General features: G+C 39.0%; 2 protein-coding genes and 2 non-coding genes across 4 annotated transcripts; 1 reads left to right on the forward strand and 3 right to left on the reverse strand.

Annotated features, from left to right (window-relative positions):
* On the forward strand, positions 401-11160 carry LOC8073495 (nucleolar protein 6). Its single transcript, XM_021446402.1, has 25 exons — positions 401-801; positions 1939-2104; positions 2230-2349; positions 2474-2607; positions 2697-2856; positions 2939-3006; positions 3338-3436; positions 3686-3801; positions 4850-5024; positions 5098-5208; positions 5297-5375; positions 5475-5618; positions 5695-5808; positions 6070-6188; positions 6544-6626; positions 6705-6823; positions 6925-7045; positions 7140-7277; positions 8470-8566; positions 8647-8772; positions 9654-9746; positions 9834-9939; positions 10180-10325; positions 10401-10481; positions 10702-11160. Exons 1-25 carry the CDS (start codon positions 481-483, stop codon positions 10825-10827), a joined length of 3162 nt encoding a protein of 1053 aa, XP_021302077.1. The 5' UTR covers positions 401-480; the 3' UTR covers positions 10828-11160.
* On the reverse strand, positions 12074-12147 carry TRNAT-AGU. The gene has a single exon. It is a non-coding gene; the product is annotated as a tRNA-Thr (tRNA).
* Positions 18133-18206, reverse strand: TRNAT-AGU. Its single transcript has one exon. It is a non-coding gene; the product is annotated as a tRNA-Thr (tRNA).
* Positions 19989-20976, reverse strand: LOC110429605 (abscisic stress-ripening protein 1-like). Its single transcript, XM_021445782.1, has 2 exons — positions 20622-20976; positions 19989-20468 (listed from the first exon to the last, which is right to left on the reverse strand). The coding sequence occupies exons 1-2, from the start codon at positions 20871-20873 to the stop codon at positions 20283-20285; spliced, it is 438 nt and encodes a 145-aa protein (XP_021301457.1). The 5' UTR covers positions 20874-20976; the 3' UTR covers positions 19989-20282.

Raw genomic sequence — 27454 nt, forward strand, 5'->3', positions numbered from 1 at the left:
AATTTCGGTTATGATATCAAAGAAGAAGTTCGGCTTCCAGAAATCATAACACAACTGAACCTGCACATGAGCAGCGATCAGTTTTATTTAGTGGAATTTTATTAGGGGATTTTTTTACTTTTTTTTTTGCAAAGGGGAATTTTTTTTAGTGGATGGAATGAATGAGCAAGCGATCAGAGGTGTTCGCGCTTGCACACAGCAGCCCTAGCCAGCCCAACAGCAAACAGCGGCCCAATTGGGAGTTTGCTGTTGGGCCGCAGGGAAGCAGGCCCCAGTTCCTGTTGTTGGGCCGGACGGCCCGACCGTACCAGGTCGGACCTCACATGCTCCATTCATGGGCCTTTTTTGGGCCCTATATGCAGCCTACTAAGGAAAAAACTATGGTCTTTCTCATTCCACACAAGCGTGTGGCTAAACCCTAAACCCCGTAGCCGCGCTCGCCTTCCCGCCGCCGGCGAGCACCGAAGCCAGTAAGCCACCATGGCCACCACCTCCGCCGCCTCCGAGTACTCCGTCGACCGCAAGCTCTCCGCGCTCGTGGAGCAAGCTCGGCCGAGCGCGGCGGCCATGCGCGCCGCCGCCGAGGCCGTTGACGCCGTCGCGGAGCTCGTCAAGAGGGTGCCGCAGCAGCAAGCGACGCCGGATGCCGCGCGCGGGTTCGTGAGGGACCTGGGGCTGGGAGCCGAGAAGCTCTCGTTCACCTTCCGGCCGCCGGAGGTGGTGCGGCTGGCCGGGAGCCACGCGGCTGGCGCGGTCGCGAGGCCAGACGTCGCTGCTGACCTTCTCGTGCGCTTGCCAAAGGTATGCCGGGTTCTTCGAATTCACCTGTTTGATTCACTCCAACAACTTGTTTTGTGTCACCGTGAACAGATGAACTGTTTATTTTCATGCGACTCATTGGCCTGGTTCTGTCTCTGGCAGCTGGGTGATGCCCATTTTACCTTCAAATTTTCTAAGCCCTGTTTGTTTGAGTTTATCAGCCAAATCTGCCGGCCAGCCATTCAGTAGTGTTTTTCTCTCGCAACAAATCAGCAAACAGTAGTTTCTGTTATGTTTATACCTTGTTCAGGATGCCAGCTTATAACAATGTATTCTTGCAGGATGCCAGCTTATAACAATGTATGCTTGTTTGGTAAAAAGTTTGTTCAGTTATTGTTCAATGCACAGCTTGTTCATTGAAAAGTCTGTTTTCTGTCTAGTTCATTAGATTGGAAGCCTGTTTTCATGTTTATTTTTGCTTTGCTACAATGTTCCTGGTGGCAAACAAATCTCAGCTATTGAAGTGCTTATATTTGATTGTACTTCTTATACTCAAATAAGCTGAAAGGAAGGTGTTGCTGGGAACTATGGATTTTCTTTATGTTTGCTCTGGGTGCCATTAGTTTTCCTTCTTCACAAACATTTAGCTTTATTTGACTGACATAGAACTGCTGAGCTATGCTAAATTGTTCAATCAAGTCTTCTCAACAAAATTTCGTTGGTTGGAAAGATATAAGTAGAATAAGTGATGCTCCAGTCAGAGTAACCTCCTTTTGTCAATCTTTTTTTTTCCCCGAAAAGAGTTTTCTCAGCAACTAGTTTGGTACAACTGCTGTGGTGACCAGCTTACAAAGACAGTTCCTGAACAAAAGAAAGCATAAAAAGATCCTATTGCATTTGCAACAAAGATTGAAATTTCACCAATGTCTGTCATTTGAAAAAGAATTAGCGTGTTAGGGTTGTGAAGATGCCTAAAATGGAATGCACCGTTTCAAATTCATAAGTGTCTGGGTATTTTAATGGAAAATGAGCTTACTACAATTACAAAGATGACCCTTCTCATGCTTTTGTTTTGCATGCTGACTTGAATCAAGCAAGACCTAGTTGCTACTTTTGGAAGTGATTAAATAAAATTTTGGTTTTGGATTGTCATGTGATTTGTTTTGTATGCATCCACAGGAATGCTTCCACGAGAAGGATTTCCTGAATCACCGGTACCATGCAAAGAGGTGTCTTTACCTCTGTGTTGTCGAGAAAAACTTGAGGTGCTCTAAATTAATCCACAAAGTTTCATGGTCTACCCTCCAAGATGAGGCTCGAAAGCCTGTGCTTCATGTATATCCAGGTTGTTCTTCTACCGACCTTCCCTTTTTTTCACATCATTGGTGCACTCGAAGCAGATACTCCTGCAAGTGGCATTTTCGTCATTTTGCTCCCTTCTTATTTTTTTTTTAACTTCCATTGGTGCAGCAATCGAAATTGCAGACCTTCCTGGATTCTATGTAAGAATAATCCCAACTGCGGATTCTTTGTTCAACGTTTCAAAGTTGAATGTATCAACGAGAAACAATGTCCGGGCATATACAAAAGGTGATCTGACTGCTTTACATATGTTCTTGTTCTTTGAAACTAGTGTCATTGTACCATAGTTTTGGCCTTTAGCATAGTTGTAAGTTTTTTCTTTAAAACTTTGCTGATTGGATTTGCATTTCAGATGGTGTAAACCTACCCACACCAAAGTACAATTGTAGCATATTGGAAGATATGTTTTTGGAGGAAAATGCAGACTTTATTAGTAGCACCTTTGCTAACTGGAAAGCTTTGCAGGAGGCCTTGGTGTTGGTAAAGGTATATTTCATCCTAATCTATTGTTGGTTTATGCTTGTACATGTGTTCTCCTCCCCTTTAAAGCAGCCTAATGTTTAATGGAAATGTAGGTTTGGGCACGTCAAAGAACTTCAATATACACACATGATTGTCTCAATGGATACTTAATTTCTGCCATCCTTGTGTTTCTTACTGTGGACTCTGGAGGAAGCATGATTACTAGATCAATGACCACAAGACAAATTTTTCGTGTATTGATGAATTTTTTGGGTACATCCAAGCAACAAAAAGTTGTTTTTCTATGGATATTTGACCATCTTTACTCAGTTGAAGCATATCTGTATTCTTGTAGCAACTTCCAAGGTGTGGGCAAAGGGATTGGTGATTCAATCAATGAAGAAGCGTACAATCACCAAAGAGGTTTGTCAACCTTCTGCATAAAGTCCATTGTTGGGAGCCATCAAACTAGATTTCTATCTGTACCTGTATATGTAGAGTAAATGGAGTAGTATTTTCCATACAAAATCATAATGTCTAAAGATAAGTCCTTTGCCTTATAGTGTGAACATGGTAATACAGTATGAGTATGACAAATTGCTACGCATATCTAGCCTGGTCATATTTCACCATGGATTCCTGGAGATTATAGCAATAAAAATACCTGAACCTTGGCACAGAGTGCTATTGACTAGTGCAATAACGTTGAGTAACCCATTGATGTTCAGTTCTGATCAGAAGTGAAATGTTTCAGGACATTGCCACTTGCCTGAAGACATTTGATGTTACCGTATTTGATATATCTGGCCACGTAAATTTGGCGTTTCGGATGACGAAATCGGCTTTTTTAGAGGTATGTACCATTATTAAACTAGTCTATATCCACCAAACCCTTTTTCATTCAGCTTCCTTTTACCTTTATTCATATCTCATGTATAACTACTCAAATGTATAACCTTGCTGTATAATCCAGCAATCACTGGTAGATATCTAGTTTGATGTTTTTAATTTCTTGAGATTCAGAGTAATGCTCTCCACATCAGTGAAGCTTTCAAATTTCTTTGAGTTCAACTCTTGTGGCCTCTGCCTTTTCCTTGTTCAGCTTCAAGATGAGGCAGCTTGCGCGCTTAGTTGCCTTGATAAATGCAGAGATGGTGGACTTGAAGAGCTTTTTATGACCAAAGTTGACTTTTGTGCTAAGTTTGACTCATGCTTGAGGTACGCTGAAGCTGAATTATGATGCATCACATTGGTACATGTATTATGGACTTACTGGAACCGTTATTTGAGTGAACAGTGCAGCACATCCTCAGTTTGAGACTATCTAGTTACATACTGCATCTGCCATTATGTTGTGTAGTTACATTCTGCATCTGCCATTATGTTGTGTACTTGTGTACGGCAGTGTTATCTATTTCAGATGTCCATATAAACAATCCATGCACCCACCCAAATAAAATTTTCTCTCCTACTTAATGTGGCTCTGGCCCAACTTGTCAGCCTCTTTCCATATTATTTCCAATCTGCACATATTGCTAGTGTCATTGAGCCAATTTTGCATTCCAGTATCCAATGTTTTCAGTTCAGCTGGTTGAACCTAGCCGACCTGGGACCGACCAGATGATTAATCGTGATTAATCGTCGACCAGGTCGATTAATCGACCCTGGTCGTCCATCTAGTCGTCCATGTATATCAGGACATATACCTATATATGTACCTCTCTATATATACTATATTATACACAATAAAGGAAGCATCAAGACTGCATTAGTGTTTAGCTGGTGACTTATTTGTGGAAGTTGTTTTCCTCTCTTTTCTGCACTGTCCAGAGGTCCATATTCATGTCCCAAACTCCATTTCTTTGCTGACTTGCTGCTGAAAGCCTGGAATACCATAATTGGCAAGCAGCAACACTAATGCAGTCTTGATCTTGACACACCTTAACAGCAGCACTGCTGCAATAGCAAATAACTAACATTTAGCAGACCATAGCAGCCACACAGCCAGCATATTACATAACCAAAGTCCATGTCCTGGTTAAACAGGCCCAAAAACAGAGTAACCAAACTGGTCGTCCATGTCCTGGTCGACTAATCAGACGACTAGCTTTCTGGTCGAGCTGGTCGAGTCGGACCTCCTAATCAAACACTTGGGACCGACCAGGATGACTAATCGCGATTAATCGGATGACCTGAAAACATTCATCCCAGATTAAAGACTTCTCCATCAGCTGATCAAGTTTTCACTTGTATTTCTTTCTGTCAGGATAAACTTGAAAGGGAACTCTAAGGTTACTGAGTTAAACTATTGTGTGGATGACGAGTCTTGGAGAATTCTTGAGAAAGATGTTCAGTCTTTGCTGCAACGAGGACTTACAGATAGAACAAAGATGATCCGAGTCCTGTGGAGAAGCACACCTTCTGAATGGAAAATAGTGGAAGTATGTAGTGTGACCATTAGTATTATCGATCACTTTCCTGCATTTCAGTCCAGTGACAAGCACAATTTTGTAGGGTTTCTCAGAATTTGGCAGCAGTCCGCTTCTCGTTGGTATGATGGTTAGCTCATTGGAAAAGAGTTTTCGCCTTGTTGATATTGGTCCAAACCCTGAGAACCGCGTTGAGGTATTTTTCCTTTTCTAGATTACGGAACAATGAACTGCCAGTGCCACTATTGCGATCTAACACACTGATATGCATTATTAAATCACAGGCTATTAAATTTAGGAAATTTTGGGGAGAGAAAGCTGAGCTTAGAAGATTCAAGGATGGAAATATTGCTGAAAGCACAGGTAACTGATGCATTTTATTTTACTTCATTATCTAAAAAGTGTGCTACTCGGATAGCTGTTGCATTTTATTCTTAATGGATCCTACTTGCTTAACTGCAGTTTGGGAATGCCAATCTTGGGAGAAGCACACAATTATTAAAAGGATAGCTGATTATGTGCTTATGAAACATCTGTCACTGCAGAAGGATGATTTGATTCATGTTGTTGATCAGCTGGACTTTTGCCTCTTAGTTGATGGCCAAGGTAAGTTCCAAATTTTTCTATGTGTTGCTTTACAGTTTACATATCCTTGGTTTTAAGCTTATTTCTAATTATGCAGATCCGGTCTCGTCTTCTGGAGCTTTGCTTGAAGCTTTTGATACTATTTCTAAGCAGTTACGTATCTTAGATGATATTCCTCTTAAAATATCTACCGTGCAACCCCTAGACTCAGGTTTGACACAGTATCTTTTTGTATTCTGTATGGTTTATGCCATAGTTCTTAAGGTGTCACCTAGGCGATGCCTAGGCGTCCAGGCGATCCCCCAGCGCCTTGCAAAATGCTCGCCTAGGCGGGCGCCTAGGCGTCCAGGTGGCGGCGCATTGTCATGCCTCGCCTTTACGCCTTAAGAACTATGGTTTATGCATGATCTTGTTTTCACATTTCTCTCATTGTATGTGACATTTCCTTTCGTTTTTTCTTTTCTTACACCAGCTTTTAGGCACACTTCTGTGTTTCCTCCTGAACCTCATCCACTAGCATATGGAAGGAATTCTCAGAGGCTACCGAAATTCGCAACAACTTGCATAAGATCTTTAGAAGTTATGATTCAGGTATGACCTTTCTTTAGTTGTGCTGTATCACAATAGAATGATATTAATTTCTTATTATCCCTCTATGGGAGCTAGTATATCACACCCCTTCATTCCATTTTCTATTCTAGAACTTTGGGCTTTGCAGACTTTTCCTACAATAGGGGTGGGGGGGTAGCACACACATTAGTTGTTACTTCTTCCTTTACCTCCTTACTGGCAAGAAAATAATAGAAGCCTATATAATTTCATATATGGTGCTGATTTGCTCAGAATCTTGCATGTCATGAGACATGATGTTTATCTGATAGAGCTGGCCTTCATTTTGGGACTTGCTTTGTTCACAAATTTCTCCCCTTCACTATTTTAATAATAGCTAGAGGGATCTGGTAACTGGCCCTTGGATCCTGTGGCCATGGAGAAGACAAAGGCTGCATTTCTTTTAAAAATTGGTGAAAGGTATGTAATAGCATCTAAGGAAAAAATTGTTTGCTTGATTCGCTTTCTGTTCCACTGCCACATTGTTTTTAATTTCAGCTTGGAGGATCGAGGAATGTTTGTTTCAGCCAGTGAAGATGAGGTGAATGTCCTTACATCTGGATATTCATTTTTACTCAAAATATTTCATGAAAGAGGTTTAGCGCTGCAAAAGCCAGGTTAGTCTTTTATTACATTCAAATAATTTCCTTTATTTGCTAATTGATTACTGTAGAAAGATCGCAGATTTCCATAACTTTATTTCATTATTATCTGGCAGTTGGAGATGACAAGACACAAAGTGCTCTATCAGAAGATAAGATGCTTTTTCAGCGGAGCCAACACTCTAGTATGATTAATGGTCTGCATGGCCGTTACCAGATGTATGGACCAGTAGTTAGGTAACTGCCAAGGTTCTGAATGTTATTTAAACACCCCATATCTTAAACTATGAAGCATGCTTATGAAGCTTTGCATTTGTTTTCTGTTTCAAAGGCTAGCAAAAAGATGGATTTCTGCACATCTATTTTCTTCATTTATCTCAGAGGAGGCAGTTGAGTTGGTAGTTGCGTACATATTTTTGAAGCCATTCCCGTTCCATGCCCCTTCTTCTCGGGTTGCTGGGTTTCTCAGGTAAACTTCTGGAAACTTTCATCAGCCTCTGGTTTACCATCTGTATTGTTGCTCGTTTTATCAGCTTCAATTTTTCTGTTATGTCATAGACAGATGCCTAATGCTACATTCCAACCAGCTATCTTTGTTATTTCTTGACTGCTGAAAAAAAAGTTCAGTTAGTTCTGAAAATTGAGAACAGTTTTGTTGAAGATCTCTTAGCCATCCTGTGAAAGCCACAATTTCCCCCTTCCAAAACCCATTTCTCAAGTTGCATATTCTAATCTACTCCCTCCATTCCAAATTCCAAATTATAAGACGTCTTGGCTTTCAAGATACATAACTTTTGCTATGCATTTAGATATACACTGTCTAGATACGTAGTAAAAGCAATGTATCTATAGAAAAGCCAAAACGTCTTATAATTTTGAACGGAGGGAGTAGTTAATTGGACATGTGGAAGAGATGCATAGCAGCTGGAGTCTGAGCCAGGAGGATGTGGTAATGGATTTCAGCCAGAAAGGGAATTATGAATATTTAAGGTCATATTTAATTAGGAATGATTATCAGAGTTAAGGATTTGGGAGGGCCCAGGATCCACTGTTTTAAGGATGCCTTGTTTCATTGTTCTGGATAAGAATGAGTCTAGTCTCCCACCAGTACTATTTCGTCCCTATCCCTATATCATGTTCTAATTTCGCTTTTCAATACCATAATACTACTTGAGCCATGTGGTCTGACCATCCCTTGTATTATAGTATCTTGTGTATCCCAATGTTCAGTGTATAGAGGAGTGAATGTTTTCACATAGAGGGAATCCATTTTGGTTTCTTGATACGCGTTATAGCAAATGTGATAGTATGTTATTAAAGGAAAACAAAAATGATATGTTGCTGATTATAAGTTACAATTACTATTAGATAATTATTAGTAAAGGATCCATTAGGATCACTTACATTAGGAAAGGATACATCAGTAATCCTAATGGATCCTTTCCTAATAATAATCAAGCCATTACATCTAGTTTCTTATACCTAAACATACCATTTTATAAGGCTCATAAGGTTATTAGTCACTTTATTAGGTTTCTGTGCCACTCTCCATCCATCCATCCATCCTACTTTCCTAGTTGGTTATACCTTTTACCAGTCCTAATAATCATGACCGATGAAAGGTGTCAAAGTCCTCTGACGAATCACTAAAAAAATCACAGGTTTTTGCGGTTGTTATCAAGTTTTGACTGGACCTTTTCACCCATGGTTATTGACATAAATAATGACTTCAACCTGAAGGATGAGAAGGAAATCAATGTCAGTTCTCTCTCTTCCTCTCTCTCTCATTTTTTAGTTAGCTCTATAACTCTTAACATATTTGATTCATACAACTACAGGATAACTTTATGCTGAGCAGAAAATCTTATGAACAAAGCCCTCATGATATAGAGCCTGCAATGTTTCTCGCTACGTCATATGATAAAGCATCTGAAGCATGGACAAAACAGTCACCAAGCAAGTCGGTATGTGTTTTATTATTTTACAGCTGAAAATGACTCTTGCTGTTGAACAAGTGTGCATCAAGGCTTTGGTAGTGAAGTAGAAATGTCGAAAATGCAATCTATTTCCATTTATGATGCATATATGACACATTTTTCCCAGTTTGTAATATTGGATTTGTCTTGCAATATGATATGGTTAGACTCATGTTTAGACTTTAACCATGAATAGCATGTATATTAGCCTATCATTAGTGTTCAAAAACACAATTAAGCACTCGCCATAGGCGCCCAACACAGGCCAGGAGGTAAGTAGCACATAGTCAGGGAAAATCGGGAGCGGCAGGAGAGTGCGGCAGCACAAGCAGACAGGAGTGTGTGAGCTGGAGCTCCTCAAGTTGCTGCTGGCATAGTGCTGCCCTGCCACCCCACATGCTCCCTCCCTGGCGCGTGCTCTAGCAAGGCCTGGGCCACCTGAGGCTGGCGACCCAAGGCCTCACAGCGTGCGAAGTGAGGCTGGTGGTGTGGGGGAGTGTGCAGTGCTGGGAAGAGGAAAGAGGCGCAGGCGTGTGGCTTTGGGAAGGAAACAGGGGGCTGTGGCTGAATAGGGTTGTGGATAAGGCTGTGAATAGAATGGGCTTGGGCCACAGTGTTTTCTGGCCAAGGAGATAGTACTGCTGTCCTGCTGGGCCTTAGGTTGTATCAAGGATGGGATGAATATGTAGTGATGCACTTATTTACATCCCAGCAGAATAAAAGAAAAGACACATACACTATTGCGTTTAATCTCCACTTAGGCACCTTAGGCGCTAGGCAGTGTCCTAGCGCCTTTTGGAACCTTGCCTTGCTTATTATATTGTTTTATAGATGGAGTTATTTATTCTTTCTGTTCATTATAAACGTAGGTCCTTAAACGGATGGCTGCTTATGCTAAAAGCAGTGCACAGCTTTTAACAAATCTTATACTTCATGGTCAATCTGGAGAATATACATGGGAGGTAATTTTGTTCATCCACTACTTCATTGGCTTTATCTTATTTTAGTGTCTTTTTTTCATACTCAGTATGAATCTTTGCATGCTATAGTGCCTGTTCCGAACACCTATGAGCAATTATGATGCTGTTATTCTCCTCCATCAAGAGAAGCTTTGTTGTCCCCATCATGTACTTTTTCCTGCCGAAACTCCAGAAGGTCAGTTCCGCTTTACATCAACTACAGTTGCTTCCTAATTCCCTGATGTTGTTACAGAAGTATTCTTTCAGCAAAAATGTACCACAAAATACTAAAGCTGTAAAGCATAATCAACTTCACCTCTACAATTAACAGAAATTAGTTGGGATTTCTTGCTGACCATAACTCAATTAATCTTGTGATACAATAGCCTACCTTCAATTCTTCATATTTTTTTGTTCTACTGTAACAACCTTACAGGTAAGTTGGTGGTCTGGGGCAAACCAAGTAAAGATTTCTGCCCCTATATGCCACTCAACAAAGGGGCAGTGAAAGGTTTTCATGACGCAAGAGATAAGCTTTTGGTGAACTTTGACCCAACTACATACTTCTTGCGAGACTTGAAGGTAAAAGTGTTGCTCTTGATCTCTTGAAAATATGTTCATCCATTTGGATTAAAATTTGACACCTTCTATTTACAGTGTGAATTCTCCAAGACTTTCAAGTTGTGGTATGGTTCAATTGGAGGAGACGCTGTGGGACTTACTTGGGAGAACCCAAAGGTATTAGTGACAGCTTGGGCCATAGAACATTTTTTTTCCTTTGTATCTGCTCAGAAAGAAAAGATCCCTTTTACACTAAACACTACACAGACTTGCGACAAGCAATATTTTTATCGGTTTTCCCAATAAGCACTCTGTCATGCAGAACTCTTTTTTTTTTCTTGGGCGTAGCACAAGTGCAGATGTATTTTAAGTTGTATGAATTTTTTACATGTCACAGAAGCGTGGCAGAGAGGAGGCTGATGAAACTGAGCCAGAGCCCACATCTATCCTTAAGGAGGTTGGAGACGTTGGTAAAGGTTTAGTGAGGGGTGTGTATCTTGTCAAGGCACCAAAGCTTCAGTAAAAGAACACGGGTACAACTGAAGATCTGACCGAACAAGCCGATGCACAAGGAAGACTTGTATCATTTGCACACCAACACAACTTCCAAATGTGGTAGTCTTCCAACTGGCAAGAGAAGCAAAGGTTCGAGGGCGTTTAGAGGCTGGCAATGGGGGAGCAATTGTATGTAGTCATGGAGTCGTAAACAAGTGAAGATTGTGTTGTGTTTAGACTACTACTACACAGCTGCCAAAAAAGGAAATCGAGGTTGTAGAGTCTCGAAATTTTGACACTGCAGGATATGTGAAATGAAATGTAATTTTGCAATATCTGCTGCAATGAAAATGCCAATCAATTTGACGTGCCAAGTTGTGTCTATTTGGTTTCAGATGGAACATGTACTGGATGTGCATTGGCATGCAAGTCAGACTGCGTCCTTTGTACCATCATCTCCAACTTTTTTGCATTTTGCCTTTACAAGAGACGGAAACAGTCTGTGGAAAGGGATCGGTAGCTTTATTTAATAAATTTTGCAAAGCGACTCGTTCAAATTATTGGCATTATTCAACTTTAATTTCTTTTATAAAAACCGAGAAACTGTACAACTAATTTTCCAAAGCGTGTACTCATTCATTCAAATTTCAAAGTTGAAAAGAGTCTGCAGAAAGCAGTCGGTAGCTTTATTTAACAAATTTTGCAAGGTTGAGTCGTTCAAATCATTGGTATCATTTCAAGTTTAGTTTCTTAAAAATTAGAAAAACGGAAATTGTACCTGCAACCTATTTCCAAAGGGTGTACCGGTTTTTAGAAAGAGAAATTGTATCTGCAACATATTTCCCAAAAGGTGTACCGTTTTTTAGAAAGGGAAATTATATCTACAACTTATTTCCCAAAGGGTGTACCTTTTTTAGAAAGGAAAATTGTGCCTGCAACCTACTATTTCCCAAAGGGTGTACCAGTTTTTAGAAAAAAGAATGAAGAAAAATGCAATTGCTTTTGAAAGAAAAGTGCAATCCAAAGGGTGTACCATTTTTTAGAAACAAAAACGAAGAAAGTGCAATTGCTTTTGAAAAAAAAATCCCAAAGGGTGTACCATTTTTTATGAAAAAAATGAAGAAAAGTGCAATCCAAAGAGTGTACCATTTTTTAGAAACAAAAATGAAGAAAGTGAAGTTGCTTTTGAGAAAAATCCCAAAGGGTGTACCATTTTTATGAAAAAATTTAAGAAAAGTGCAATTGGTTTAAAAAATTACAACAAACAAAAAGACTGCTTTCATTGAGATTTGAACTCAAGACCTCCCGCTTACTAAACGGGTGCTCTAACCAACTGAGCTATGAAAGCTCTTGTTATTTTTTTGTAAAGAAATTTGTTCTTCGAATTCAAATTGGGTTAATGAATTGGCCAAAGCATCTTATTTGGTAAACATTTTTGTTCTTAATATTTGAATGGGGTTAATTAATTCACAAAACATCTATATATATATATATATATGTCAATCGTCCTTTACTCTTCAACTTACTTAGGTGGTGTTTGGACATAGGGACCAAAGTTTAATAGGTGTCACATCATATGTCACATAGGGTAGCTTATGGGATGTTTGATACTAATAAAAAATAAATTACAGATTTCATTAGTAATCCGTGAGATAAATTTATTAAACCTAATTAATCCATCATTAGCATATTTTTACTATATCAATCATGGATTAATCTATCATTAATTATGGACTAATTATATTTAAAAATTTTGTCTCGTAAATTAGTCTCAATCTGTGTTTTTAGTTTTGTCAATAGTCTATATTTAATATTTTATGTATGTGTCCAAATATTCGATATAGTAGAGACTAAACTTTAGTCCATGTAACCAAACGGGACCTTTATTATAGGGTTGCTAAATGCTCCAAAGTGGTCATTCACAACCTGGATCCCATGAGTCAGCAGTGGTAGCTAAAGCACAACACGAATCATGCATATCAAGCAATGAAACCCCCTAATTAGATACTCGCTCTACAAGTTATTTTGCACTAGTACAGGGAAGGGGCTTTAGCCCCGGGCCGTAAGTGCCTTTAGTCCCGGTTACGGAACCGTGGCTAAGGTTTCGGGACTAAATGTCCCACCTTTAGTCCCGGTTCCCTGGACCGGGACTAAAGGTCCACCTTTAGTCCCGGTTGGTAACAGCAACCGGGACTAAAAGGTGCGCCAGGGTGTGCCACCTGGCCTCCACTTTTAGTCCCGGTTGTTGCTACCAACCGGGACTAAAGACTTTTTTCTTTTTTCTTTTTCTTTTCATTTGGTTTTCCATTTAGGGTTTACAATTATGTTATTGTTATTTTCGAATGCGTATTGTTTGCTGGTAGTTTATGGAACGCGCATCTATAATTTATATAATTTAAAGGATTACATATAAATATACTATAAAACACTATATATATATATATAAATAATATGTATCTATAGGTCCATAATAAAATATTTACACATATGCTTCACGGACAAAGTATTTACAACACAATTTATCTCCACCACTCAAGCATCGTACAAATGATCATCGTTATTTGGTTTCATCTGTTCCTGAGGGTTGAAGTAGCACTCGCCGCCGGAATCCAGGACTTGGTCGTTAAGAAATCCTGCGATTGTCTCCTGAATTCCTTTTAGGCGCACCGCATCCAACACCTACTCCTTCAGCCACATCTCCTTTAATAAACATTAAAGAAAAAAGTTAGAGGTATGAATAGGATTTATTAAATAGTAACAAATAAATAAAATAAACTTATTATATATACATGTTACGTACTTTTAGGTGCTCAAGATTAGTTCTTTTGGCATACACCGTCATAAACTCGCACACATAGTAGCCACACAAATTGTTGCCCGGTGTCTGCCGTAGAACCCACTGAAGTAAGATGGGCTTTGAAAGTGCTGCATTCAACTCTGGACGGTGTTTCTGCACGAACCCAGCCCAAACCCTAGCAATAAAACGATCATTATTAATTATCAATTACCAAGTTAAAAGAGCAGAATTTAATATATAGAGATCGGAGTTACCCTTGGATAATATCTATCATTTCTTGGTAATCATCCTGTGGTTTTCTCAATGAGTCATAGATTACCAATTGACATTGCCAGAGATCAATGACAATTAGTATCCAATGAAAGCTGCATTTGTGTGCATATGTAGGCAAAATTAGTATATATCTTCATATTGATCTGATTAATTAGTTAAATAGAATGTACACACGATAACGACACTTACTTAAAGTTGTAGGGAAAGAGTATATATCTTTTATTTTTTTGGTTGATCAAGAACCTCCGTAGATTTCTCTCCGTTTGAGTTCTCCATAAAACATACGGGGTCTTGTGGTCTTTGAATACAACATTTGGATCCACAAATCCAATCTCCTTGTCATTTCTAACTCTGAGGTCCCTCATCATGTTTCTGCATATGTATAGCGGGTTTCTGTAATTAATTATATATATACATGATAAGTTACAGAGACATTATTGAAAGGAAGAATCACTTACAGACAGAAGCAACTCATTAGAGATTTGTCAAGAGCGTCCATGTGGCATAGTTGGTGTAGCTCATTAAATTGAACATAAATAATATCATCACCACGGAAGTAATGATAGTTTCTAATTCGGACACAAATATAGTCATCTGCTTTTCTGACACACGCTTCCATGTACCATTTGTTTAGCATGTACATTTGCGTTCCAAGCTTGCTGAGGGCCGCAGGGTTGTATAAACTCTTGCCATATGTATATTCCTTCTGCCAATGATCAATTTGTGGAGCATTTTCAATTGGTGCCCCCGCTATCAATTGGTCCTTCTTGACATATGCCGCTTCTAAATGTTGAGAAGATGAAGCTAGTGACCTCTTAACAAGTCGATGACGGTGTAGAAACGATGAAATGAATCAATAGCCGGAGATGAGAGCAAGAACAAGCAACTCCAAATGAAGAACAGAGCAAAAGAGTGAAGATCGATGGGCTCGGCCACGGGAAGAAGAGTTCAAATATGGGGAGGGACATTTAGTCCCGGTTCCTTTTAAAAACCGGGTCTACATTCAAACACTAGTCCCGGCCGGTGGGACGGACCGGGACAACAGCTTTTAATCCCGGTTGGTATCACCAACCGGGACTAAAGGCTAGGCTTTTGTCCCGGTTGGTGAGACCAACCGGGACTAAAAGTCTCCTCTGCAGATGTCTGACAGAATAGCCGTTGGGCAGGGGACTTTTAGTCCCGGTTGGTCTCACCAACCGGGACTAAATATGTTTTTGTCCCGGACACTGTTTTGGCCGAGATTATTGTTCATTTTGGACAAGTGACCAAAGGCCTGTTCTGTAGTAGTGTTGGCTTTTCTAGCTAGTTTCGTTATGTACATCTTAGGCATAGCGTATATCTAGGAGCATAGAAAAAGCTACATATTTAGAGAAGCCAAAATGACATGATTTGGAGCATATGGAGAATTCCCTAGATCATATCCATATGCGTCATATACAAAGCCAAAAAAGAGAACTACTCCCTCCGTCTTGGATTACAAGTCATTCCAACTTTTTTGGAGAATCAAAACAACTTAAATTTGACTAAATTTATATAATAAAATAGTAACATTTGTGATATCAAATTAGTATCATTAGATTCTCCATCAATTATATTCTTATAGCTACCTATGTAATGTCATAATTTTTTGTAATTTTTTCTATAGTTTTGGTTAAACTTGAGATATTTTTACTCTCAAAATATGTTGGAATGACATAATTTGGGATAGAGGGTGATGAGGGTCAGGCCCGATCTTCCGAGAGGTAATTGGTAAATTCGATTGTGGAGAACTCGACGTTGGCGATCCGGCTTCAAATCAGCACGATTCGAACCCTGCAACCGTTACACCACTGCTCCGTTGGTTATCAACCAAGCACAACTTGATTGACCTCGCCAAGAAGGCTGTTCCTGCAAGCGAATCGAAGAACACAAGCAAGAAAGTATAAACACGAAACCTGAAATTGCAGATATGAATGACGCGAATATTCAAATGAGGGTTCAAGAACTCGGTTCCAAAAGACTAATCGACACAGTGGAGAAGATCAAGAACGGGGGCCCTGGATCTCTGTAAAAAGATTTGTCACCAAAGTTACAATGAACGATTCAGTTTCTCGATGGAAAACTAAACTCTAAACAAAACCCAAGTCTAAACAGCGGCGGCTGCGTGGAATATAAAGGAGAAGCGACCTAGGGTTGCAACCAGGGGGAGGCGCCCACAACATGGGCTTAAGGCCCGAATTCGATACATGATCAAGTTGGCCCAAAATAGGTGATGCAGCACCTTGTCGTGGACATAACGATTAATCCACGAAAGATCTGGAGCTGGGACTAGATCCAAAACGACGGCGTCGTTGTCCCTTTCCAACGAATCCAAGATCACTCCGTTTCGATGTCGTATGAAGAAGTTATGATCAAAACACTGACGACGTGTTTGCTGAATCCGAGAGTGATATGGTAGCTGAGTTGGAGATGAATTGCAACTTGGAAAAGACGATGGTGACAACGTATCCAGCGTTACGATGTCCTCATCAGAGGGAGTACATCATCTATGACCTCTTGGAAGAAGGGTCCGCATCGGATGTTTGGACACTAATTTGGAGTATTAAACATAGACTAATTACAAACTAACTGTAGAGATTAAAAATAATTTGCGAGACGAATCTATTAAGCCTAATTAATCTATGATTTTACAATGTGGTGCTACAGTAAACATGTGCTGATGATGAATTAATTAGGCTTAATAAATTCGTCTCACGAGATAGCCACGACTTTTGCAATTAGTTTTATTATTTGCTCATGTTTAGTCCTTCTAATAAGTATTTGAACACCCGATGTGACACCTCCTAACACGTCCTAAACTTTAGTCCCTGGATCCAAACACCCCAGTTCGCTTGCTGTGTTGATTAATGCATTAAGTATAATCCATGCATGGCGTCTAAGATGCGTGAATAGCATGGGAGATGAAGGGTCACATTGTCTCAGCACATCCTTCACCAAAACTCATGTTATTGTTAGCAAGGCCTAATAGAAGCCTGAGGTTTTACTTGGGTTTCAGAAGTTCATGGTGAAGTTACTTACGTGCACTAGTTTTCTTCTTGTTCAGTCTGTTGCTTCTGAGTGTGGAGTAAAACAGAATCCGTTGTTGGTGTACACTCGTGAGATGATGACGCGGCGAGACTGCGAGAGCCAGAGTAGTCTCAGCCTAGAAACTCATTTTTGGTATTGACAACTGATTAATCCCAACCGAAATGGGCTCCTTCATCGTTTGGCCCAGTAGCTCCTTCATCATTTGCTGCTGCTGCTAAAGGGTCAGTACTAGACTCCTTCAGCAGGATAAACTAGTTATGAATTTACGATTGCTATATAGGTTACTCCTATTTTTTAATCTTTTGAAGGAGATAGGCCATATGCCGTTAGGTCATATGTGTATCTTTGTAGCAGTGGGAGGAAAAGTAAATGAAAATGGAATAAATATTTTCATTATCTTAAAAAGGTGATGAAGCTGAATAATTAATTATCTAGTTATGTTTGATTCATAAGAGGCTTGATTAATAATCTAATGATAGTTGAAAACAAATCCTTTGCCTAAATCTAACCACTTACACTTTTGTCCCTTCAACCTTGGAATTTGCAATCTAGTTTAGTCATTGGAAAATGTTCATAAGGATAAGTGTGAGTATTTTCGTTTATAGGAGTGAATGTATGTTACTGTCTACGTTTCTATTGATTTTTGTAAAAAGAAAAGGCCGAAGAAGTTTGTCTGCACGGGTTTTAGTATCTCAGCTTTCTCTTTTGCTGAGTTTTAGTTCAATTCATTTTTTGTTAGTTCTAGGCTTCTAGGTTAAAGTAAAAAACAAAACTAAGGTCAAACTACCGTTGAAGGTTAAAGTAAAAAAGACAAATTAAGGATGAACAAAAAGAACAATAAACCATTTAAAGGTTGTTTCAGTTTTAAAAAAGACAAATTAAGGATGAACAAAAAGAACAATAAACCATTTGAAGGTTGTTTAAGTTTAAAAAATGGAATAAATACAATTAAGGGCAAAAAAAAATTTAAAAATGAAAAGAAAACAGAAAAGGTGCAAAGGTGCCTTCTAGAACAATAAATCATTTGAAGGTTGTTTTAGTTTAAAAGAGGGAATAAAGAAAGCTAAGAGCAAACACAAAAGGAAAATGAAAAAAAACAGAAAAGTTGCAAGAAAACTAAGGGCAAACAAAAAAAGGAAAACTGAAAAAAAACAGAAAAGGGCAAACAAAAAAGAGAAAATTGAAAAAAAACAAAAATGCTTTCATTGAGAGTTGAACTCAAGACCTCCCGCTTACTAAACGGGTGCTCTAACCAACTGAGCTATGAAAGCTTTTATGATTAGACTAGGTCTAGGTGTATATCACACGGTAAATTATTTGAGAACTGTAGGCATGTAGACTGAAAGTTCTCACGTAATAACATCTTCATTGTCATTTCTTTCAGTTTGCCTGTCAACGCTCCACCAACATAAATATAATAAAACCGACAGAAAAATACACATACCGACAGGATAATTGGTTTTCCATGTCGAGCTAGTCCTGTCGGCGACAGAAACTTGTTTCCTATATTTTATGTCGGTTTTTGACATTTTTGTGTCGGTTTTTTACCGACGGGAAATTTTGAGTTTCCAGTAGTGACGGTAAGTGAACACATGTAAACCCAACCCTTCGGAGCACCTACAAGAACGCTCATAAACAACTAAGTAAATCTAGAAAATACAAGCAACCTTACAAAGTTGAGAACTCAAACCACTTTATGGTTTTCCTATATAAGAAGAGTAATTTCATCATAAAATAGCCGAGGACTTGAATTTAGGTGGCTAGATTCTACCATAATAAAACTAACCAACTAAGCCACATTCATGCTATCTTAAGTTAGAAGAAATATATATTACAAAAGTATTATTCACAATAATTATATTGTGAATATATATAAAAATATATAATTTAATAGCTAATAGTTAAAGCTTGAAATTTTGACCTAGCTCAAATTTGGATGGCCATATGTGTTTGCGATAGGAGGAATTAATTTACTATCGCATAATTTGATGAGGAGGGGGAAGGAGCTGTCGCTCTCGTAATTTATCCTAGCTTAGGCCTTGTTTAGTTCCAAAAGATTTTGAAAAATGAGTACTGTAGCATTTTCGTTTGTACTTAACAAATATTATCCAATCATGGACTAACTAGGCTCAAAAGATTCGTCTCGCAAATTACAAGCAAACTGTGCAATTAGTTATTTCTTTTATCTACATTTAATGCTTCATGCATGTGCCGTAAGATTCGATATGACGGGGAATTAAAAAAATTTGCAAATTTTTTTGGCAACTAAACAAGGCGACTATATGCCAACAAGTATACTTGAAAATTCAATATTAGATGTCATTATCCCTTGGCCTTGCGTTTTCTATTCTAGTCCCTGGATCTAATTGTAGAATTATATGGTAGTATGATTTTTAAGTTAATGATAAAAATGTGAGTATGTAGTCCCTTTTTTCAACTTGTGAGTATGTAATTTTTGTACTGATTTTAGAACGGTATTTTTTTTTTGCAGTTTAGAAAGGCGTTCTTTGATCTTGTAGTGTAGCTAGCTTTTTAGCCGCAGTACTTTAATATGTTGTACAAATGTATAAATTTTCTAAAGTTGATAGTTACAACGTGTAAATTTTTTGTAAGGCTTTGTTTAGTTCCCAGCCAAAAACTTTTTTCTCCATTTCATCGAATGCTTAGACACATACATAAAATATTAAATATAGATAAAAAAATAACTAATTGTATAGTTTGCATTTATTTTGCGAGACAAATTTTTTTGAGCCTAATTAGCTCATGATTGGACACTAATTGCTATAGTTACAAATGTGCTATAGTGCTTAAAAAACTTTTCTTTTCGTAAACTAAAAAAGGCCTAAGCAGATGAAAATATTTAACTTAGGACAAAATTAATATTGCGTGTAAAAAAAACAGACGTGTTATCTCTATCTACCCGCTGAACACACACACCTTAAAGTAGTAATTCAGTAATTCTTATACCACTGGCGCAAGATTAGGCTAGTACTACTAGCAAGTAGTCCAATGAAATAAATGGGCACCAAAACTGTTGGACACACGTAAACACATAAGCAAAATCAGAGCTGTACGCATTTTTCAGTCATCATATATCACAATCATACACAGGTACATATACACACACGTATACACGACAGGTTACATATAGTAACCGCTTATTCATCCAGAACGCATATACATGTACGTCGAGCGGGCCCACCTCTCAGTCTCTCGATCTCACTCTCACACGCACGCGTAGATACATATACGTGTACAACATACATATACATACATGTGGCCGTACGTGCACGCACACGTACGTCGTCGACGGGACGTATACGATTGATGGGCCGGGAGAAATGAAATCAGCCGAAGAAGTGGTGCTTCTTCTCGCCGGCGGCCTCCTCGGCCTCCTTGTGGTCCTTCTTCTTCTCGTGGTGCTCGTGGAAGGCGAAGCCGCCGGATCCCACGGCCGCCGCCGCCGCGATCTCCTCCTCGATCTTGTGCCGGTGCGCGTGCTCCGGGTCCTTCTTCGCCTCGTGCTTCTCGTACTGTAACATGCATGCATATGTTGTACGAGATCATCATCAGCTCGTTCGTTCAATCCATATATATATATATATATATATATATATATATATAGGTAATAAAATATGATAATAATTAACAATAATCGTCGGACGACGACAACGACGACGACGTACGAGTGCGAAGGCGCCGGCGGCGATGGCGCCGGCCTCGCCGAGGTGCTGCTTGTGCTTGTGCTCCTTCTCCTCCTTCTTGTACGTGTCGTACTCGTCCTCGCCGCCGGTGGACACCACCTCCGTCACCGTGGTCTCCGTGTACTCGGCGGCCTCGCCGTACCCGTACCCGCCGCCGGCGACGGGCTGCTCCAGCTGCTCCTCGTCCTTCTTGTGGTGGAACAGGTGGTGGTGGTGGTGCTTCTCCTCCGCCATGTGTGCTGTGTGCAGTAGTGGATAGTGATCGAGATGTGACCTTTAATTTGCTGGAGGAAACAGATCGAGCGAGTGACAATTGGATATGAGTGGTTGGTGCCTTGGCACTTGCTCGGCTTTTATAGTCGGATGGATGGATGGATCGGAGCCGGCAAGTGGACTGTGGTGGCATGGACGGTGGAGATGACGTGGTTATTATTAATTAACTGTTGACATGGATATATTATTGTGATGCGGAAATACGTACACGTGTCAATGTGTCATAATTAAGGTATGCATGCACAAGGCACTTGTGTATATAGTACTTCTCTGATTTATATCTTGTGGCCACTACGATTCATGCATTGGTCTAGCTAGGACAAGTCATGCATACTTTATACGCGTTATTAACGCGTACGTACAAAGGTGCGTAATTTTTGGACGGCGATTTTTTCAGCCACCCCTGTACTATACTAGAGGGTACAGCAAACGAATAATGTGTCATTATGTTCCTGTATAATTACATTTAATTAACAAACAATCCATGTACAATTACCTAAATAGTATTACATTCGTCATTTAGATGAAAGCAAATCAATTCTGAGTGCGTCGCTTTGCCCTACCTGTTGTCTATTGATTGTACCAGACCGCAGTAAACAAACCAACACCAGTGCACTAAAGACAAGGCAAAACAATCAAACGAATAAAAAATGATTCGTGGACTAGATAATTCGGGTGATTGATGGTACCCCTTTTTATTGAAGTATTGACTATTCTTTGTTTCACTAAGTCTCAGTGGAAGCTTTATTTGTGTTTAACTAGGCTCTCACATAAACATTTTAAATGACGTGATAATAGTTTTAAGAAGAACGAGAAGAAATAATTTTCATGCGGATAAAACTCTCTTTGACTCAATTACTTACACAAGTTGCCTAGAATAATTAAACCATGCATCGCGAGTGATGGTTTCATCCATATCTCGATGCATTCTGCTTTGTTTTTTTAAAGCAACACCACGACGAAATTCTCCACTAAAGAATGACCTGAGGAGCCTATTTGGATGTCCTAATTTTGAGTAAGTAGGACGATACTACATCCGTTCTAAAATATAGATCATTTTAGCGCGCGCTCTCTCTCTCTCTCTCTCTCTCTCTCTCTCTCTCTCTCTATATATATATATATATATATATATATATATATATATATATATATATATATATATATATATATATATATATATATATATATATATATATATATATATATATATAAAGGTAATAACTACTATGCCAGCCCAAATCATGATCTTCACCAACTTGGATTTGGTTCTCTCGCGAAAATCGCGAGTTGCAGAGATGAGAACCCTGAAAAGCAAGATCCCGAATAAGAAAATAGAAACCGAGGAAACCACAAGAGTGAAGACTAGTAGAGTCTCATCTTTTGTCATTCTTTGCTCCTTTTTCACTCAATGATTCATTCGAATTTTCCAACCAAAAATTCTATATGTCTATTCTATGATATTTCTATATATATAGAATATGATATCTAATATGACACCCGATTTGTCAAAGGGATTGGATTGGTGACTTACCCATTCAGTGACTTTGGCACTGGACGTTCCAAAAACGGGTACTATCGGATCGGGTGAATTAGAGAATAGACAGAGGTCCGTTGGCATTTCAGCTTCTCTTCTCCTTTCAGAGCCTATCCGAAAGATATATATATATATATATATATATAGAGAGAGAGAGAGAGAGTTAATTTTGAGGTAAATTTATTTTTTGGAATTCAAAAATATGAAAATGTGTGAACACAGATGACGCTGAAATGGAACGGCCTTCTAAACACTTTCTTTTGGAGGTGTTAATAGCAGACGACACCAAAATAAAGAGGGCCTATTATACACTGAATGGAGGTTGAGGTTGGACCATGACACTTGTAGGGAAGGGCTTCTCCAGCAAGGCTGAATCTTGAAAGTGAGGTGAACGGAGGACGACAATGCTGACAAAATTGAGATGGGACAAACTAGATACATTAATAAAAAGAGGAAATGGAAAAGTCACTCGAAGGATAAAATGTACCTTCAATAATACGTATAATTAACATGCACAAATAATTACATTACATATGTTTAGAGATGGGCGAATAAGGTTTTTAGGCGGGGATGCTTAGCTAGTTAGCCACCTCTAGTAAGAGGAGGGGGTTTTGAAGAGATTGTTAACACAATATATCCTTATCTCACGGAATCAAATTATAAGTCCTTAATTGCTTTTTAGCAATGAGAGATGTTTAGCACGGCTTCTCTGGAGGGGTTTCTCTAATTTTCTCTAAAATAGCTCTGGCTTATATACTTTTTTTAATAAAAAATAATTTTTTCATAAAAACATTTATCAGGACTTTTTTTTAGAGGAGCAAGCTATAAAGGAAGAACCTTGCCAAACAGTCACTAAATGTCGTGATCACGATAGTGACGAGGGCGTTAACTTAGATGTGGAAAGTTTTTGATTTCACTACTTTAGCACTTTTGTTTGTTTGTAGTAAATATTGTCCAATCATAGACTAACTAGGGTCAAAATATTCGTCTCGCGATTTTCAGGCAAACTGTGTAATTAGTTTTTGTTTTCTTCTATATTTAATGCTTTATACATGTGAAGCAAGATTTGATGCAACGGAAAATCTTAATTTTTTTTGATTTTTTGGTGAACTAAACAAGGCCAATAGAGACGAAAACCTGAATGAATCTGACTTCTGACATGCACCACGCGTCTACGTTCATTGTCCACCGGACCGGGTACCGTAGGGCAGGGGGCAGGGGTAGTGGGCCCCACGGTTGTGTGGGCTAGCTGCACGGCCCACCGACGGACCGACCTCGTGAATTAGCCACTTGGCCGGTGATTGGCTGACTCTATGAGGTACAGTGTCGGCAGATGGATAATCCATAGAATATTCCGAGATCAGCATTCAAAATATCAGTAACAAAGACAGCTCCATAAATAAGTCAGGAAAAGGTAAACAAACAATTTATACATGGGAGTGGATCAGTGGAAGCAACAAACACGTATCAAAAGCAAAAATTAATGACTCAAACACGTATCAAAGAGAAAATTAATGACTCATGTGTGCTCAAAGTATATTTTAGTGTATTCTACTCCCTCCGTCCACGAAAGAATCAATTTCTAGAATTCGTGTCAGTCAAACTTTTTTAAGTTTGACTAACCTTTATAGAAAAGAGTAAAAATATCTATGACATAAAATATGCACCATATGAAAGTATATTCTATGATAAATCTAATGATACTAATTTGATACTATAAATCTTAGCATTTTTTTAGAAATTTGATCAAAGTTTAAAAAGCTTAACCTAGGACAGCTCTAGAAATTGACTCTTTCGTGAACGGAGGGAGTACAAAATTACTTACACCATTCAATAACTCTGTTTAAGTACCATCTAAACGTCTTGAACTATAAACAAAAGGTGATTGATTGTTTACCGTTTAATATTTAGAATAATATCGGAGTGCTTTGTCGCAACATGCATAACAGATTCATTGTTTGTGGCTTAAGCAACCTCTCTGTGTGGTGATCTTTTCCTCCTTTGGCATTAACTTTGAGCAAAGGCAGAATCATGATGTGATGCAATTGGACCACGAGGAGAAGGTGTCGGCCAGTTTGGACGAAAAAAAAAACAATGCAAAAGGCTAGCTAGATAGAGCTTCCCTCACATCGCATATCACGCGTAATGTGACGATGGTGACCTTGAACCAAAGATATTTATTCCTCTTTGATTTGGGGTCCTGCATATTCGATTGATGGAGAGAGAAACTAACATTTAACCAACTTTAATTGGTCCATTCCTGTCGAAGATGAATAAATTCTTCATGAAGCACATATTTACAGGAAGTTTTCCTTTGGCGATGGAATATTCATATATATTTTTTAATCAGTAGATTACACATTTGATTCAGCTATTCATGTATGGTTTTTCTTGTATGATACAAGATATATATCGTCATTGCGGTTGCGCGCTATGTTGTCATTATTATGCCATAGGTAGACTTCTTTTTTTTTGTGAGAATGCCACGTATAGACTGTTCCCTTGTGAAAACGAAATGCACAAGCATCTGATGTGAGCAACTAGCTAGCTTGTTGTGACAAGGAATATATGACAAAATAAATCTATTGTTGTACATTTCAAGATTTAATATGTTATTTGTAACAAAAACAAAAGGCGAGTATGACAAATTGGGTTACACATATCAGTCCATTGGTTGCAACCACACATTCAAAAAAATATCTCCACTCATTTACGCATAAAGGATACACCAATTTGGCAATGCGTGTGGGGCAGAATTCTCCAACTAATTAATCACTCAACAATTAGTAAAAGTATAGTGTACCATTATTAAGGCTATCTTGATAATGAGAGCGTGCCCCATATTTCAACTCACTTTGTTCTTCCCCTTTTATTTTTCTTGTTGTAAGCTGGTGAAGTGACGATGATGTACATCAAAGATATACACATCGGCGATTGCCAATGTAACAAAATAGGAAAGCCTATCAACAACCAAATTCTTCATTAAAGGGGAAAACAAAAAAATGAGTTAGAGAAGACCAAAATATCACTAAAAAAATAAAGCATTTTGTATTTTTCCTAGAAAATTGGAAGCAGGTAGCTCTTCATTAATTCGTTGGGGAGAAATGGCGTCTAGTTTAAAATTAAAGCATGGGAAAAGCCTAGGGAGAAAGAAAACATAACAACACATAGAAACTATGGTTAATTAGAAACATATTGTTCCAAAAAAGCAACATATTATGAATTTGATGTTTTTTAAAGAACACCATTATTTTTCACCTAACAGAGATGACACCATCACAATTTGAGTCTGAAATACGGCACTTGGTATGCCTATGGAGTCTTTAGGCCTAGGTGTAGATGTACATACAACTCTGTGTTTTCTTTCATATGTACAAAAATGCTCCTCCTGCCCCTCTCCCTCCCACAAACTAACATAAGAACCCCATTTGTCAGCCTCTACACAATCTCTCTCTCTCCCTCTCCTTTCTCTCTCGCCTCCATCTCCATGGGAGTAGGGGCACGACTAGGCGTGATGACTAGTAAAGGTGGCTGGGGCAGAGCACTAGGAGTTGCAGATGACATAGAAACTGTGTGCAATGGGAATTGCATGAAGATTGAGCAGGTCCTCATGGAGCTCTGACCGATTGACCATGGCTCTAGCACGTGACGTCGTAGAGGTAGTGGAGGAGGAGGTGGGATTATGCACTTGCTGCGAGGAAATGCCTAGCAGTGCCACCACCTATATCATGCTCATCAAAGCATTCGCCAGATTAGGAGAGAGAGAGAGAGTTAGAGGAAGAGATTGAAAGATAGGAGTATATGTCCATGAGGTAGACCTGGTTGGAGGTGGCACGCAAGGGCACCACAAAAAGCAAAAGCCTCAACCTAAGAGGATGACACACGTGGCATCAAGGACAAGGCAATTGATGTGGGGAGATGATGGAGGCAGAATTCTAGTCGGCCACCAAGATATGCAAGAAGGCAGGGTCCACAAAAGGGTAGTGAGGCGAGGGACTAAGTGGCGGCCATGGATTTAGAAGTGGATGCAGAGGCTAAGCATGACAAACTAGTTACCCCAGTATCAATTCCATTACCGTTGTGCCTGGGAGTGAAGGGTGACAAGGATGGAGCTTCGAGTGGAGAGACTTGGCATATAGGGCACTGCCAAGGAAGCATGTGGCTTCTTGGAGCTAGACGCGGGATCTGTTGCACTCACCCAGGCACAACGGTGGCGCAAGCAAATGCGTGTAGCCACAACAACCCTCCTCCACATATGTGCGGGACGCCATGTAGTTTGGACGGTGCAGCCAATGATAGAGAAGATGCCAAGGAGAGAATGACAATGTGGGGAATTGACGAGTATGCCCTGTATGTCAAAAAGTGGTGGGAGAGGAGTAGGGTGTGCATTTTTGTCCATACTAAATACATGTTTGTTCGTTTTCAAAAAAAAAATACATGTTTGTTCATATGCCTGTACTTGGGCCAAAAAACATGTTGTGAACATACAAAGTGACGTATTTCATACTCAAAGAAAATTGTAATGGCATAGATCCGGATAGATGAGAAGTAGTTATGTCTCTCATGAAGATTAATTAACCCCAAAAACTAAGCATGACAAACTAGTTATCCAGTATCAATTCAATCACAAAAGGCAACCCTTCCACTTTACTCCTGTTGTCTTGTAATATAATGTATTTTAGCATTTAAAATTTATCTTCAAATATAATATATTAGAGGACAAAATCAATTTTATATTATCAACCAATAACTATTAATGACATTGACAATAGTATCTGATTAGAAAATAAAATAAAGTACACGTGGCTTTTTTATATTATTTTTTAATTTGTCTTAAAATTTCTAAAATATAAAGTATTACGAGACAGAGCGAGTATATAATTTGTGCACGGTGACTTAATGCCTTTATTTAATTAATTAGGCACCGACGATCCAGATTAAAGCAGCGCACTATGATAGGTTAGGTTAAGGATCCGATCCGATCGATGCGAGGGCATCAATAATGCGG

Source organism: Sorghum bicolor, chromosome 8 (assembly GCF_000003195.3).
Source record: "Sorghum bicolor cultivar BTx623 chromosome 8, Sorghum_bicolor_NCBIv3, whole genome shotgun sequence".
NCBI lineage: Eukaryota > Viridiplantae > Streptophyta > Magnoliopsida > Poales > Poaceae > Sorghum > Sorghum bicolor.